The 17,512-nt window shown below is 49.2% G+C and overlaps 1 protein-coding gene across 6 annotated transcripts in view; it reads right to left on the reverse strand.

The window, feature by feature from the left end:
- Nucleotides 1–9,330: 9,330 nt before the first annotated feature.
- GALNT17 (polypeptide N-acetylgalactosaminyltransferase 17) overlaps nucleotides 9,331–17,512 on the reverse strand; it is a 272,817-nt gene continuing 264,635 nt past the window's right edge. For all 6 annotated transcript variants that reach the window (XM_071816838.1, XM_071816835.1, XM_071816834.1 and 3 more), the window contains 2 exons: nucleotides 12,156–12,323; nucleotides 9,331–11,403 (listed from right to left, as the gene is read on the reverse strand). In XM_071816838.1, coding sequence (XP_071672939.1) covers nucleotides 11,275–11,403; nucleotides 12,156–12,323 — 297 coding nt within the window. In that variant the 3' untranslated portion in view covers nucleotides 9,331–11,274. The remainder of the gene's footprint in view (nucleotides 11,404–12,155; nucleotides 12,324–17,512) is intronic.

Here is a 17,512-nt window from a genome sequence, read left to right on the forward strand (position 1 = left end):
CCTGCCCTGCTCACAGCCTTGCTGTCACCCTAGGCTTTAATCCTGCAAAAGTGCCAGGCTGTTTGGTTTCTAGGCACAAGGTGGCACTGGGGAAGCAGCTTTGCCTGTCGCTGGGCTCTGGCTCCCTCCCGTTATCCCCACAGACACAGACACAGACACAGACACAGCCGCTCCCTGGGATGTGGGGCTGGAAAAGTTCAGTCTTCTGTCCCTCTGCTCCGTGACACACCCTGCAGTGCTGGTCCAGCTCAGGGGACAGCACAGGACACACATGGACCTGCTGGAGAGGGGCCAGAGGAGCCACAGGAATGATCTGAGGCTGGAACAGCTCTGCTGGGAGGACAGGTGAGAGAGTTGGAGGAGAAAAGCTCTGGGGAGACCTTAGTGTGACCTTGCTGGACTTAAAAGGGGCTGATAAGAAACATGGGGACAGACTTTTGAGCAGGGCCTGTTGTGACAGGACAGGGGGTGACGGTTTAAACTAAAGCAGGGAGATTCAGGCTGGACATGAGGAAGGAATTGTTGGCCCTGAGGGTGGTGAGAGCCTGGCCCAGGTTGGCCAGAGAGGTGGTGGATGAACCATCCCTGGAGACATCCCAGGCCAGGCTGGACGGGGCTCTGAGCAACCTGAGCTGGTGAAGATGTCCCTGCTCATGGCAGGGGGGGAACTGGGGGAGCTGGGAAGGGCCCTCCAACCCAAACTGCTCTGTGCTTCTATCATTCTGGTTTTTGTTCTTTTTTTTACATGCATGCACTGTAGCATGTTTCCCTTCAATGAGGGTGTGAGCATGCAGGAGAGGGCAGAGTGTTCTACCATGGAACACACGGAAAGGCAACTCAGGTGCCACCAGCCCCATGGCCAAGGAGTAGCCTCTGGGCAAGGACTGAGTACCAGCACCTTCCCTGGGCTGCCTGAGAGAAGGGGCAATTCAAGGCAGCTGCCAGTGCTGCTGGAGTACACGAGATGATGGTCACTGGTGGAGGACCCACATGTGCCTGTCTGCAAGGGTAGTGGTTTTCACCAAATCATTTTAGTTGGAAAAGACCCTCAAGATCATTGAGTCCAACCATAACCCACCCCTGGCACTGCCCCATGTCCCTGAGAACCTCATCTCCATCTGTCCAACCCTCCAGGGATGGTGACTCCAGCACTGCCCTGGGCAGCCTGTTCCAATGCCCCACAGCCCTTTGGGGAAGAAATTGTTCCCCACATCCAACCTCAACCTCCCCTGGCGCAACTTGAGGCCGTTTCCTCTGCTCCTGGCGCTTGTTCCTGGGGAGCAGAGCCCGACCCCCCTGGCTCCAAGCTCCTTTCAGGCAGTTCAGAGATCAGAAGGTCTCCCCTCAGCTCCTGTTCTCCAGCTGAACCACCAGGTCCCTCAGCCGCTCCCATCACACTTGTGCTCCAGCCCCTCACCAGCTCCGTTCCCTTCTCTCAACTCGCTCCAGCACCTCAAGGCCTTTCTTGGTGTGAGGGGCCCAAAACTGACCCCAGGATCTGAAGTTTGGTCTCCCCAAGGCCCAGCACAGGGGGATGATCACTTCTCTAGCCCTGCGCTATGACTGTGCCCAAATACCTTCTCCTGTCTCCGTCTTTCATCTCAAATGTTTCAGCCGTCTCTGTGACCGTCCTTAATACAGTTCCAGCCCAGGGACACCCACGTTATTCGGGGCATGCAGGGTCTCTCGTAATAAATGGCTGGAGCACGTTGCACACAGCGAAGCTGAAAAATAACAGGCATGAAATGTTAAAGACCGCAGCGAGGAGCAAATACCTCCTAGGTAGTTTTCCAGGCCGATGGTTACAACAATCTCACTTTATGTTTACACACAAATAACAATAATTAAAGCAAAACCCAACAGAACTGCGTGCACTCCTAACCAGATTGAAAATTAAAAAAATAAAACCCTCCTTGGGAAACAATGACACTTGTTCTGTGCTGTTTAGCTATTCGGAGTCTCATAGGAGTCCAATCTTTTAATGAGACATATTATAAGATGCAATTACAAAGGTTAAGATCCCATGTATTCAGGGCAAAACTATGTCCCTGCTCCACAGGATGGGAGAGGGAACAGTTTTGTGCTCAAAGGCAGAGCTGACTCTTTTTGAAGAACAGTATTAGCATTATTGACTGGATAGTCTGTCCCATTGCCGCGTAATAGCAAAATTGCAGAGAAATACATGAGCTTATTACTTTTTGTAATTTCATGCAAAAATTTGTGATATGGGGGAAATCGTTCATTAGAACACGAAAAGCAGCTTGTTTGATTTTAAGGCTTTCAGGACTCTGATTCAAAGGCTTCAGTAATAAATCCATTTTACCTGCCGCTTTTCTCCAGGAAGGAGCCAAACACCAGGGGGCTTTCACTTTGTATGCAATCAAATATTAAGGAACAATTTAGTAGGCATTTTTTACTCCTCACCTTGCAACTCCAACCATTAAATAATTCATATAGGACTAAAATCCACTCCCCGCCCAACTGCAATGGGCAGACACTCCCGTTCGCATCCCTGCACCTGCAGTAAGAGGAAATTGGTGTTAACCGGGACCATCGTGGGCTGGGAGCAGGGTTTTCGGCCCCAGCTGTAGTGAAGCGGGAACAGTTCACAGCCACGTTCAGCCCGCGAGCACGTTCCTTGCAAAACATCATTTTTTTAAAAATGTGCATCTCAGAAAAATCATGTTTTCCCTCGCCTGCTATTGTCACTGATCACTTGCCTCGCAGCAGTCAAGAGATAGCAGCTGATTAATATCAAATCTCTGGGAGCTGTTAGATATCCATCAAAGGCCTGAAGAGTGTGTCTTTTGCCTATTGAAACAGTTTAACCACTGATGGGATTATAATTATCTCGCTATCAACTGCAACAAAGCAGCTCAGCAGGAGCTGCTACACTTAAACAGATGAGGTCAACTGAATTATCCTAGTGGGAAAGGAAATGTGAGACCATGACCTTGCTCCATAGATCGCCTATAATTAATTGGGTTTATGATTTATACTGTGGCCAAGCATTCCCCTGGTGGTCCCAGGCTAGCGGGTCACACTGTCAGCAGCTGGATGGTCCCCTGTTGTCACCTCCCATTGAGGGTTTGGGATGTGGGAAACCGCTCTGCACCAAGCGGGGAGCGATTCCTGGTCCCAGCGGTCATGGATGAGCAGCAGCTGCTGCTTTTGCGATAGGAAGCATGAGAAAGCTGCAGCTCGCTCTTTTCTGGACCAGAAGAATCGTGACACATGGGAGCAGAACAAAAAAAATCCATCCAGCCTGCTTGTTCAGCCTGGAGAAGAGAAGCTCAGGGGAGACCTTATTGTGGCCTTTCTGGATTTAAAAGAGGTTGAGAAGAAAGATGGGAACAAACTTTTCAGCAGGGTCTGCAGTGACAGAAGAAGGGGGGATGGTTTTAAACTGAATGAGGGAGATTCAGGCTGGACATGAGGAAGGAATTGTTGGCCCTGAGGGTGGTGAGAGCCTGGCCCAGGTTGGCCAGAGAGGTGGTGGATGAACCATCCCTGGAGACATCCCAGGCCAGGCTGGACGCGGCTCTGAGCAACCTGAGCTGGTGAAGATGTCCCTGTCATGGTAGGGGGGGCACTGGGGGGCTGGGAAGGTCCCTCCAACCCAAACTATCCTGTAATTCATGGTCCCACCACTGGGCCCACTACAGGGCACCTGGATAGGAGGCTCTGGGTATTTCTTCCACTCTCATTTAGCTCAACTGGGGTAGCATAAAGACCAGTAGAGTAATTGTTTTGTTTTGTTTTCTGTATTAGAAAAATAAAGTCAATCTCAGCCTACAGCAAACCCAGGTTCCTGAGACCCACATCCTCACATCTGCCCTCCTCCCTTTCACCCTCCCTCTGCACCAGTGCTCTGGACCTCTCCATGAAGAACCACACGCTCACCCCACCACCTTGGAGAGCCGTGTCCCAGACACCACGGCTTTCTGCTGCCTGAAAGCAGGATCCACCTGTTGCCTGCGCCCTTTCATGGTAGGAAGGTCTCAGAGTCTGGATAAAAGGTGGCTTTGGCCATGCGATCACCAGCACCCAGCCTGTGTCAGGGCAGAGGCAGGACGGGTACCAGCTGCTCTAACGAGCTCTGCCGATGTCTAGTTATTAGCAATAAAAAGAAAAAAAAGGATTTGGATTATAGCCACTATGATTAAAATTTAAAGAAACAGACTGGTTTCCAGCTCCAAATGCAAACCTGGAGAGGAAAGCTCTAGATGGGGAATCTAAGCAGCAAAGTGATGATGGACAAAGTACAAAATAACTAGGGGAGAAAACAAGAATATGGCAAAAACAAAGCAAAAAGAAGCAAGATGAAACGGGGTAGAATAAGAGAGTGAAAAAAAACAGAAGTGGAAATAAGCAATCAAAACAAATAGTGAAGGGAAGAGAGAGCAAACAAAAGAAAAAAACATGGAGAATAAAGGAAAGAGAGAGGAGAGAAATGGAGCAAACTCACACAGAGAACAAAGAGGGGAATGTAAGGCAGCCCCAGACACAAAAACTAAGACAAAACAGCACCGAAGACAAAGGGAAAGTCGAACAAAAATAGCACTAGAGCAGAAAACATGAAGGGAGTGAAGGCACCAGTGAGATGACACTGGAGTCAAAGGGCAAAGCAGCGCGTGGAGCTGCGCGGGAGGGCAAACCGGGGCAGATGCTGCTCCTGAGCTGCTCATTCTCCATCCAGCACAGCCCTGCGGAACGAGGGGAGTCCCGGGGTGGGCAAAGGGAGCAGGGCACAGCAGAGCCCCACGGCCATGGGTGAGTCCCACATCATCCAACTCACTACACCCTGGCTGCCTCCCCACCCTGGGGCAATGTGTCCTGTTCGGTGCATGGAAACCCCTCCAACAGCTCTGGCACTGCCCCATGTCCCTGAGAACCTCATCTGTCCAGCCCTCCAGGGATGGTGACTCCAGCACTGCCCTGGGCAGCCTGTTCCGATGCCCCACAGCCCTTTGGGGAAGAAATCGTTCCCCACATCCAACCTCAACCTCCCCTGGTGCAACTTGAGGCCGTTTCCTCTGCTCCTGGCGCTTGTTCCTGGGGAGCAGAGCCCGACCCCCCTGGCTCCAAGCTCCTTTCAGGCAGTTCAGAGATCAGAAGGTCTCCCCTCAGCTCCTGTTCTCCAGCTGAACCCCCCAGGTCCCTCAGCCGCTCCCATCACACTTGTGCTCCAGCCCCTCACCAGCTCCGTTCCCTTCTCTCAACTCGCTCCAGCACCTCAAGGCCTTTCCTGGCATGAGGGGCCCAAAACTGCCCCCAAGATTTGAGGAGGGGCCTCACCATCCCACTCTGCTTTTTAATTGGAATAAATTGAATTATTTTTCCCCAAGTCAAGCCTGTTTTGCCCATGACAATAATTGCTGAGTGATCTACCTGCCCTTATCTCGACCCAAGGTCAAACCCACCAGACCCCCTCAGGAAGCTCCTGCACGTGCCAATGCCCCACGCGGGATCTCTGCTCCACCCACGCAGGGCAGCATCCCTGTGCCAGTTTTCCCAAGACAAATCTTTGAGCACATTTTCATTGTTGCTGAGCACTGTGGGCAATAACCAGCCTGCTCAGGGGAGCGCAGAGGCTGGAAGGATCCTCACGGTGGCTGTTCTGCTCTCAAAATGCCACGAGTTGTTACCGGTCTAGCGCCGGGTGCCACATTCCGTATCTCAGCACGGCCAATCACCTTGTCCTCGCTCGGCTGTTATTTTCCTCCCGGCCGTGATTTCTGAAGAGCACAATAAGAAATGAGTTCCTGCACAGGTTCTTGCCTAACTACGAAATACTTGCCTATAACAATAAAACCTAGAATGACAATAGCCAGGGAAGACATTTGGAGAGCTATTACCCATCACATCTCAGAGCCACCAGATGGGGATAAAATACGAAAATCCTCCTCTGGAAAGCTCTCTGAGTTATACAGTCTCTCTTCTTGTTATTTTGCCTTCTGTGAGAGGAACAACACTTGACACAGAGGATCACGATGGTTGTTCTAGGTAGCGATTCCTGCGTACTTTCAAAATAAATATTGTGCAGTTTAGGATGCCCTGGAGTTAACGCCTAGGTGGTTATTTTCCCAATAAATGGCATTGCCTTGAGCACAACCAGTGTACGGTATCTGAGCTCTGGCTTGCATGAGTAACCCGAACTAGCAGTCCTGTACATAGGAACTGACCCTTTTATTTTCTGCTATAATTCCAACCTCAGGCCACAGCTGAGACATCCCCGGGGTGCGGAGCTGTGCATGGCACCAGCTGCTGCACCCAACTGAGACAGCGGCAGGGATTTATCACAGTAAATCCTCGTGGGATGTGACACTCACCCCACTTGCTCTCCACAAGATATCCTGGATGAGCGGAGGCTGCTGAGCTGGGATTTCAAGCCTGTCATTTGGCTAGGTTATTTTATTTTGGATGTGTTGCTGGGAGGACGCTGTCACTTGGCCTCAAAGCAGAAGGCACAGCTGAGATCCCGGTCCCGCCAGTGCTGACTTACCTGCAAACCTGAGCTCAGCCGCTGGCTTCAGTGCTTCGTGTGGCTCCTGCCTGCAGGAAGATTTAAAGCCATTAATAAATCGGGGAATTTTTTTATCTATAAGAGCAGTGATTGCAGGAACCACCTTGTCCCAACACACAGGATCAGCCCACCTCAAGATCTTGGCCTTTCAGTAAAAACCCAGAAGGTTTCAACCTTTCCAGCGCTAGGCTGATGGGGTGGGAGGGTTTACGTCCCTAAAGTGGTTACAAAGTTCTTCTGATGTTCAAAGTACCATCTAGAGATCACTTTGGTTTGGCAGTGACAGGGAAGGGCTCTTACCCTGTTGCCCCGAAAATAAGACCTGCCCCAAAAATAAGCCCTAGCACGATTTTCAGGATTTTTGAGGGTGCTTGAAATATAAGCCCTACTCCAAAAATAAGCTCTAGTTACAGAACATTAAAAAACTCAATTTAAATTGTGTCCAGGCAGCTATACATGTAAAAAAGTAATAAGTTTCAGAGTAAGAATTAATACAAGATCCTGTTTTATTTTTGGAGAAACAGGGTATTACCATGATATTACTTCATCCCAAAATCCTTGGAAATCCAGCTGAGATTCCTAATGGTCAGACACGCTTTTCCCATTCCCCAGCCCAATGCAGGATGGCTTCTCATCCACCAAGGTGAGCTGTGGAGATTTCAAAATGTTAATCTCACAGTGCGGAGTGGAGCAGTTAAATCTGTATCCATTGGCAGTGGATGAGCGCCCAAAGTTCCCAGTGATCAAGCAGAGAAATTTTTCCATTGGGAGTCCCGAGTTAAACTTGTGAAACGACAGCAGTTCAACCTTGTCTGAGGGCTTAGAGGGAACTCTTGGAAAGTTTGGCCCTAAAGATCCCACAAAAGGCATCAAGAGTAAGAGCTCGCTGTTCACCTCAATCTATTGTACCCCTCTCCAACTGGGACCTTTCCCTTCAGAAACCCTTGAGCGTGTAAAATGCACAGAACAAGAGCGCGGCTTTTCTTCCATCACTCTTTGTGGGTGCAAGTGGGACACCCATGATGGAGCTTTATTTATCAACACCACACTCTGCCCAAACAGGCCCAGGGCTGGAGGTGACACTTACCCAGACTGACGCTGACAACCTGCCATGTCCTGCTGCTCCCACCAGAACCACGACGGTGCGCTCAGGACACCCGCAGACACGCTTCCCTCCGGCGTGGGCATATATAACATTGACCCACACCTCGCTGTCCTTACAGAGACACCGCATCACCCACCAAACTGGACCTTCGGGCAACACGGATGTCAGAAAGTGGGTCTAAGGAGATCCCCAAGCTTCAGCTGACATTAGAAACCTGCAGCCCGGGTACAGGAATGCATTTGCAAGCGATGCTTTTTTACCGTGTAACGTCTCTTTTCAGCTTCTTCAATGTAACTGCATTATCTCAGTGAGTGGCAGCCGGCAGGGATGGATGAAATGGGAGGTTAATCTGCATCGGTCATCTCTCTTGATTTCTCCTTCATTTCCATTTCTTTTTAAAATGGAAGTTCCATTAAAACAGCAGCACTTTTCTATTAAATAAGTAACAGAGAAGAATGACTGCCTCTGTATCTCATCAGCAGTGAATCTTTTTAAAATCACTCAAGAGGCAAGGCTCAAATCATATATTTAATAAGAACCACTTCGATATCACTTTTAAAAGCAATTAACATATTATTAGAGATAAGCGCAAGATGCAACATTTAGACCCAGATTTCTTAGACAGATTTCTACAGTTTAGGAGGGCGTGGACCTCAGGTCGTCTCCTCGGCAATCGTCTCGGCATGTCACAAACCGGTGTCACAACAGCACTTCAGTTACATGGACACAGCAGATTAAATTCTCACTTTTAATCCTCATTTTACTCATGGTGCTTCTTTTCAGTCATTTGAAAAGGACTCTGTGTCCACCGGTGAGAATGGACAAACCACCTCGGCGGGGTTTCTGCCTCACCTGAGGGTCCTGGAGCAAAGTGCCCATTCCCACCATCCCCTTCCTTCTGGATGTCCCAGCATTTGCTTTCTTTATGGAGCACGAAGGAAACGCATATTGGAACTTTCACTTTTTTTAAAGGATCAGATAAGCCCATCACCACCAGGATCCTCATCAGCAACAGGATCCCCATCAGCAACAGGATCCCTATCACCAACAGGATCCCCATCGCCAGGTCGTTTTGTGTCACCTGGTCCTCAGCACACGTCCATCAGCTCCAAGAGGCCCCACAAATGCCACCAGGCAGCCGGAGCTGCTCAGTGGTTCACCCAGGGGCTGCTGCCTCCCAAGCGGAGCCGTGCGGCCATCCCAGGGTGACTTTGGTGACAATCCCGTGCATTAAACAGAGCGACTCCCTCCTGCCAGTTACAGCAGCCGAGGTGCAGCCACAGATTCGTTTGTGCTGCTGGTGATGGGGACAGAAACCTCCAGCAGCTGAAGCAGATGGAAGGCTGGGGGCGGTGACACCTTATACCAGCACAATTAAATCTGACAAAGCCCATCTGTTGGTGCCCCGGGCACTGGCAGGACTAGAGCTGAACTGGGAGCTGTGAATTACAGCACAGGCAACATCCAAATGTTTTTTGGTTGTTTCTCCTGAAACATGCAGGCTTTTCCCAACACTAAACAATATGTGGCTTTCACTGACGACTGACAGCAAACTGATGGCTCAATTAAAGGGCATTTTACCATTTTGACCATGGGCTGCGAAGTTTCAAATCCCCCAGACCTTCCTGGAGTCCATCATTAAATTGCTTTTCTTAGAAAGTAGCAACAAATGCAAAGAGAAACACATCATGCACCTAAAGACATTGTGATCATGTTGGTTTTATAGGTGCTAAAATTTATTACACAAGAGGTGATGCAACAGCGAATAAGAGCAAAATTCTACATTGACTCCCTACTTTGCAATTCAGGACAACTAAGAGGTTTTACTTCATTAAGGAAGGCAAGGGAAAAAATCAGAGACAACCCCAATGGAAGAGGAAGTCTTGTCAAGCCTAAATGAACAATCAGTCCTATGCGATGCTCATTGCTGTAGAAAGAACAATGCAACATATCTGCTTCTGTTCAATAAATTACTAAAACATCGGTTATAAACCTGCTGCATGGCATTGAAAATTAAACTCATTAAACGTCCAGGTAGCTCCATCCTGATGCAAATGGAAGACAGAAATGAGCGCTCTGCAGCAAACAACTCTGTGCACATCCCATCTTCGGGAAACATATTTACACGTACATTTCATATATTAATATATTTTAGTGCACCCTAGCCAGAGGGCAACCAGAAAGAGTATTATTCCATGAGAAGGACAGGAGATGGGCTGGCTTCTCCCTGCCACCAAGCGGAGCCTGTATCCACCCTTTAGTCTGGAATCCACATAAAACAACTTTCCAAGCCCACATTTCCCTTTGCTGGTTAGCCAGGTATCAGGACCCCAAACCAACCGTCTCCCATGATGGTAGATTTTGTAGCCAAGACTACTGTGGGCCGAGAAAAGCAGGTGAGATTGCCCCACAACCCTCAAGTGACTCCAAGGTCAAGAATTTCAGCCAAACTGCTATTTAGTGGTGTCTTGCCCTCGCTCTCCATTGCCCATGAAGACTGCAGCACCGTGTGGTGTTTGGGGTGGACCTTGCCCATAGTCTCATGTTGCCCAGGCAGGATGCGTGTGGTTGAGCCTCAGGAAGAGATCTACACCACTACAAAGTTACAGAGACAACCATTATTAAGGTCTTCATTCAGAGCAAGAACGCCTTAAAACAAACCTTCCAGCCTCCATGGGAGGGAAGCCCGCGCAGGACTTTCTCTTGCGTTACCTGCCCCCGGCTCGATGCGCACACCAGCACGTCCAGCCCCATTTCTACAGTCAAAGAGTGAAAAAAGGGTGATGGCGGGTGTCCAAGGGGATTGTCCAAGGGGACAGTGCCAGACCATCAGCTTTGCTGGGATGGCAAGGTGGATCTTGCAGCTCCCTGATCTGCAATCCGACTGATCCCCAACTATCCATCCAAGGTCTCTTCCAAGGGGAACCCATTTGGGGTGACCATAGGAGGGACCGGTGCTGCCTGGGCTGGTTTGTGCAGCAGCACGTGGGCGATGGAGGGGGAGCCGTGGGAAATCAGTGTTTTTATTCAATAGGATGCTGTTTAATGGCACCCGTGAGAGCCACTGAGGTGTCTCTGAGAGCTTTGCTGCTCCCAGCCTCAGGCAAGGGGCTGCGGGATGCAAGGCTGAGAAGGGGGAAAGAAATTGCACCTAGCAAAACACCACATCTTGCAAATTCAGCTCATTTAGGGCCTCAAAACCTTTTCCTCCCACAAGTAGGTAAGTTTTCCTGCTTGCCAGGTAGGTATACCCAGGGTCTCTTGACTCTGATCGTGCTGCAAACCTACCTGGCCCCTTTGGGAGAGCTTGGAGATGTCTGGGAAAGCAACAATTCCCTGTCAGTAAAACGCTCACAAGACTGCATGAGCTTATTACAGTCATTCCAGCAGAAAGAAGTGGTACCTTTTAGAGTGCTCGCCAGAAGAAAATAGCAGTTCTGACCCAATTTCACACAGTCGGGATCAGCTGTGGGAGACTAATATACAATAAAAATAAAAAGACACAAATGCCCGTTTCCCCCATGTCCTCTCCTAATAACATGAATAAAGCTCTGTTTTGATATTTTGTCCTTTCCAAAGGAGTCCAGTCAGTTCAGTCCAAGCCAGCTGTGGTTTGAGTCCAACTCCTCTGACCCTTCCACCTTTACTTGATGAAATTCTTAATCGTCCACCTTTGTCCCGTGCAGCTGCGAAGAATCAGATCGATGCCGGCCATTCCTCTGTTCTCCACTTCCAAGCATCGCCCCGTTCCCTTGTTCAGGATGGCACCATTCTAAAATTAAAGGATACGGGGAAAATATTAAAAAAGTTAAAGACATGGGGTTGCCTGTGAAGCCAGCCAGGCCCAAGTGCTGCCCAGGAGCGCGGCTGCGTCCTGGTGCATTGCTGGAAGCACTTGCTTGGGCAGTAATGCAATTCAAACAATGAAATATTTCCTAAAATAATCAATGTGAATTGAATGAGCAACATTTATCATCAACAAGACGGATCCCTGAGCAACCAAAGGACATTAGGAAGCTTTAAATAGCGTGGCTGTACCCCTGCGCTACGAAGGTGTGATGCTTCTGTAAATGTGTATTATTTACTCTCTGCTTTGGGACAGAAGTGCCATGTTTTCTTGTATTTCACCATAGATTATCTGTAAGAAACGAAGAAATCTGGAAGGGAGTCATTCAAACCCGCCTGGACACCTTCCTGTGGAACCTCAGCTGGGTGTTCCTGCTCCATGGGGGGATTGCACTGGATGAGCTTTCCAGGTCCCTTCCAACCCCTCACATTCTGGGATTCTGTGATTCATCGGTAGGGTAGGTTACAAACACCTGAGGGTATCAGAAAGGGAAACTTCTACTGGAAAATAGTCCTAAAATATTGTCCCTGCCTCCAATCCCCCTTTTCCCTGTCCCCTAGCACTTGTCACCTGCTGCTACACAGGACCATTTCACTTCATCCCGCAGCATCTCGCACCAGTGAATTGCCACAGCCCGCAGTTTGGGAAGCAGCATCGGCAACAGACCCACAACAAACCTGTATGAAATTCCAGCGCTTATGGAGGCTGCTCTTGACCTTTTCGCAATCGAGGAGCTGAGGGAAGCGGCTTTTCACGTTATCCACCAGGCAGCGGGTATCGGGGAGAAGAGTCGTGGTGCCGAGGGCGCCGAGATGAAGGAATCCCTCCTTGGTGTAGCGCGCAAGCTGCAGGATGGGGAAGGAGAGGAAAATCATCAGTACCTTTGGAGCACCGCTAAAAAGTGACGGAAAGGACAAGTTTGCAGAGCCCCAGGGAAAAACAAAACAACTACTGCGAGGATGGTGCACAAAGTAGAACTGATGAGAGGAAAAACCCAACTTTCCCATGTCTTTTTTTCTTGTTATTTTGTTTTTGTTTTTGTTGTTGGTTTGTTTTTTGTTTTTTTCAGATGCAGATGAGGAGCTGGAGCATAAAGAAGGGTAAATAATAACTCTGAGCCTTAAACCCACCACAGGGCAGACCGCTCCAGCCTCCTCTGGACCCAAACACTGCAGGCTGGGGACATGGACGCTTTCCCCTGGTTTTCTGCCGGAGCCAGCTGGCTTGGCTGGTCCTGCTGGCCCAGCCTGGGGTTTCTCACATGTTTGGCGAGCCAGCCTTGCTTTGGCCAGCAAACGGTGCTGCTGGTGTGTCTGGCACAGCCCTCCAGCAACTCCAACAGCCGCCAGGCCCCAACGGCAGCCAGAGGAGGCCAAGAAATAACAGGCCCCGTTCTCCAGCAGATGGAAGCCCAAATCTCGTTCCAGCACTGAAGCAAAGGCTCAGGATCGCAGCTCAGCCCTGCAGCACCCCCACGCTCCCAGGGACACGACTCAGCCACCAGGGCTGGGAGCACTGGGGCCGGTGGCTCTTGGGGACGCGGCACAGCCAGGACATAGGTGGCACCGGCACGGCACCGGGGCTGCACACAAAGGGCTCCTCCATTTGCGGCGTTTTAAGAATCCCTGCCAAATATTTCCCTCAACATATTTAAATTCAGGAGTGAAAAGGGATGAATGGCAGCGGCCTGCCTTTTATAGTTCAAGGGAAAGATATACACAGCTGCTTATTTAAATTATGAATCAATCCATTATCTAGCAGACAAATGAGTATTCAGCACATTAATTAACTGAGCGTATCTATGACCCAGATGCTTCAAAACAGCCAGTAAATCACACTGGGAGTTTGGGTTATCCCAATTGGAATAATTAAACACTGAAAATCAAGTTAAAACAATGTAACAGGGTCCAACTCCAGCAAGTAAGCACAGGTACAATCTTGGTGCTTGAGGCCCATTCTGCCTTCCCTCCGTGACGCTGGCTGCAGGTCCGGGAGTGTGGGATTGGGATGGGTGCCTGCCACGCTTTGCTCCCAGCTGCTGATGCAGCTACACTTCCAGCCAACGTGTGTCTGAAAGCAAGACCTCCCCTACTGCCCATCCCACCGAGGTCCATCTGCCAAAGCGATTGATGCCCCAGCAGATTGAGCAGCGCACACCATGCAGCTGATGCTGGTGTGGGACAAAGCTGCCCCGTTCCGTCCCCTGGCGCAGGGTCTGCTCTTCTGCCCCCAAAGCCCTTCATGAAGATGATGCAGAACAGTTCTTGTCTCTTTATCTTTGCAGTTAATTCCCCCTCCAAACAGCTGTGCTGGTGCACAGGGGTGGACAGGCTGACAGAGCTGGGGTGTTCAGCCTGGAGGAGAGAAGCTCCGGGGAGACCCTATTGTCACCTTTCCAGACTTAAAAGGGGATGATAAGAAAGATGGGGACAGACTTTTCAGCAGGGCCTGTTGTGATACGACAAGGGGTGATGGTTTGAAACTAAAGGAGGGAGATTCAGGCTGGACATGAGGAAGAAATCGTTGCCTCTGAGGGTGGTGAGAGCCTGGCCCAGGTTGGCCAGAGAGGTGGTGGCTGAACCATCCCTGGAGACATCCCAGGCCAGGCTGGACGGGGCTCTGAGCAACCTGAGCTGGTGAAGATGTCCCTGCTCATGGCAGGGGGGGCACTGGGGGAGCTGGGAAGGGCCCTTCAACCCAAATCATTCTGTGATTCTACGGCAGGAGGGCAGCCTGCAAAGCTTCAAGCTGTAACCATCATCACCTCCTCCTCCTCCCACTGATTCTCCATCTCCTCCAAGTGCCTGACCACAGGATGGGGATCCTGTCCATCCCCAAGCCCAGCTCACATTGCTGAGGTCCCAGCAAGGGACCTGCCCTGTGTACAAGGCTGGAGCAACCTGGGCATGACCCTCCAAGCATCTCCAGCCCAGCTGAAGGCTCAGATTCACTTTGTTTTTCGCAGTTCCATGTTTCAATGAGCGAAGCTTCAGGTGCTCTGACAGCATGTTTTTAACCATGCAACTCACCTGAATTGAGCACCGACACAGAGAATGAGGACAATTGCCTTGTAAAAAGAGAGAGGAATATAAAGGAAAAGACAAAAAAGACAAGCTCTCTGCATGACAGACAGAAGAAATCATCCAGAGGTCTCTAATGGGCAGTGCAAGTTATTCTCCTCCTGTTTTCAAATTTTTTCCTACCACGTACATAATTAGTGTGCCAGACACTTCCTTTTCTATGATGTTTGGCAGCTCATCTTCAGACAGTTGGCCTAATGCCCACAAGGCAACATGATTTCTGCTCTTACATGTTACCGCCTAATGTGGTGGGGAAAATAAGTAGAGCAAAAATCAAATCTTTCCTGAGGAAGGGAGCAGGGTGGGGGCTGGAGGGAGACAGAACGAGCTGAAAAACAAACACGAGTATTATGAAAAATGCATTAAGTGCATCTATTAGATGTGTCATCTACTATGTATAATAGCCAGATAAATAAAGCACCGAACACGTGTCTGGATCCAGCACTCTGCCTAGAGCCTGATCTGCTCTGTTGAGCGCAGGGGAGGCTCCGCAGCAGCCGGTCCAGCCCTCCAGCCACCAAACCTGAGAGTGATTATCCCCCCAAATCCCACCTAACTCGGGAGTGCAAGCTCTGCTAAGACATCTATGGGATTTTTGTCTTTTGGGATATTTTGCCATAGAGGTTCTCAGGGCATGGGTTAACGCTAGAGTTGGGTTATGGTTGGACTTGATGATCCTGAGGGTCTCTTCCAACTGAAGTGATTCTATGATGCTTTAATTCTTCTTTTGTAACTTTGCTTCTCTCCAGAGCAAGCCAGAGGTCTCAAGCACAAGGTAACAGTGCGGGGTGAAGCACTGGGGTAAACGGGAGTCCTATGGTGAAGCATCGATCCTGCTAAAGTTGAGCTTTCTTGAGCAATAAAAGCCCAGGCAGAGGCCGACACAGGGACGGCCCCACAGGCGGTTGTGCGAGTGCAGCTGCAGCCTGGATTCCGTCTGGATTTGCCCGTATAAAAAGAGACGGGAACCGTCTCAGTCTCATCACCACATGGTGCATTGACCAACATTTTCAAGAGCAGCTCCAGACAGTGCAACACGTTAAGACCTGAGCCGTCCTTAGAAACTGAAGGTGCCATACAAATGCTTTATGGTATCAGTAAATTACACCTGCTGCTGTTATTGAAACCTTCTGAGTGGTTGTAGCAGTTCAGCAACTCAACAACTTGGTATCTCAAGCAAAGCTGTGGGCTCCAACGTGGCCAGCACAGCCCCAGATGACGGTCTCTGGGAAAGACAGTTGATGAGAACATATCCTTTGGCTGAATGTGAAAGTTGTGTGAGCAAGATGTAATAGCAAGAGGTTTCTGCAAGTGCTCACAGGGACATTCAGCATCAGTGCAAACACCCCCAGGGTAACACCGCTCCTTGGCTCAGGGGCTGCCAAGAGCAGGGACAATGTGCTCCTTCTTTGGAGCAATGTAATTGTGCAAATCCTGTTGTCTTCCTGATTCTGTGATTCTGTGAGTGTATCCGATCCACTCAGCACCACCTCGACAGTCCGTGCTCCTCCTCATGCTCACGCACGGCCAGGCGAGCTCTGCCCACAGGAGCCGGGACGGCTCTTCCACCAAACCTTCCGTTGGACCACAACCGTTTCCTCCTCTCAAATGTTACATAAGGATCATCCCTCCTGCTCTTGACTCTTGCATTACCAACCACCCCAAAAACATTGCCTACATCAGCACGTGTCTGGAGAAGGTTCCTCCCTTGGAGATCCCACAGCTGCTTTGCAGTCACCAAGGTTTTTGTCACATGGACATCATGGTGTTTAACAATAGTAAAAGTTCATCCTCCTCCTCAGAAAATTATTTCATTGATGAAGAAGGAGGTTTTGCTGACGTGCAATCCAGTCGCAAGAAGTTAATGACAGCCCATGCTGTATAACCAGCTAAATACAGTGGTATTTAATGTAACAAACCCATGCTTTTTCTGGCTTTGGATAAAGGCAAATCACCAAAGTCAGATATCTGACTTTAAATTCTGCTTTACTTGCCCTAAAAATACATGTTTTCTTTTAAAGTGAGCTGTCCTGTGTCTCATTGCCAGGCGGGAGCTGAAGGAACAGGGAAGGATATGGACGATCCAGTAGGAAAAAACCAATCATGGAGGTACCAGCCTGAGTGAACTACCCAGCCTGGCACTGGACAAGAAACAAGGGAAAGACCGAGAGGAAAGACCAGAGAAAAAGAGTTAAAAAATATTACCAAGCTAATCATTTAGAAGTGGTTAATAGTGATGAGGTCTTAGGCCTCTTAATCAGTGTTAGTGGCCCAAAGCCACATCCCCTGACAGAAACACTGATCCATATCCACCAGCTCTCACAAACACCTTTCCAGGTAAAAAAACTGCGTCTTGCAGAGTTGGCCACCGTTCTACACCACTTTTACACCACTGATCTCCCATCAGTAAATGTACTCCGCCAATAAATCTTCTTTGATTATTGCTGCTGGCTGGCTGCATCTCAGGGATGGGAGAAAGTTAATTAGACATCTTAGCACCTGGGAAATAAAAGCCTTGACGACCTTCATTGACTCTATTGGAAAATAATTTAAGGTTGTTTAGCTTCCTTTCCACAGTGAGTAGATCATCAATTAGCAACCACAACTAAAGTGTCCAGTATTTTCCACTTAACACGATTTAATCTGACGTGCTCTTTTGTCACCTTTGATCCTGCAGTGTCCCGGATGATCTCAGTATTGATGGTTTTGTCCTCAAGTTCTGGTGCTTAAATGGGCAAAACATATTTTATCCTGTAATTAAATGAAATGCTCCGCTGGGTGAACATTATCTTAAGTTTTATAGTATTATAGTGCTTTCCATCACCTTAATATATCACCATAGTTCTGTCACTCCAATGAGGTATTGCTATATTATTAGTGTAATACATCATTACGGCAAGGTGTTTTCCTGATGTATTGCGTAAAAAATGAAGCCATCAGGAAGGAAAAAAAAA

The sequence above is a fragment of the Patagioenas fasciata genome, chromosome 19, assembly GCF_037038585.1.
Source record: "Patagioenas fasciata isolate bPatFas1 chromosome 19, bPatFas1.hap1, whole genome shotgun sequence".
NCBI lineage: Eukaryota > Metazoa > Chordata > Aves > Columbiformes > Columbidae > Patagioenas > Patagioenas fasciata.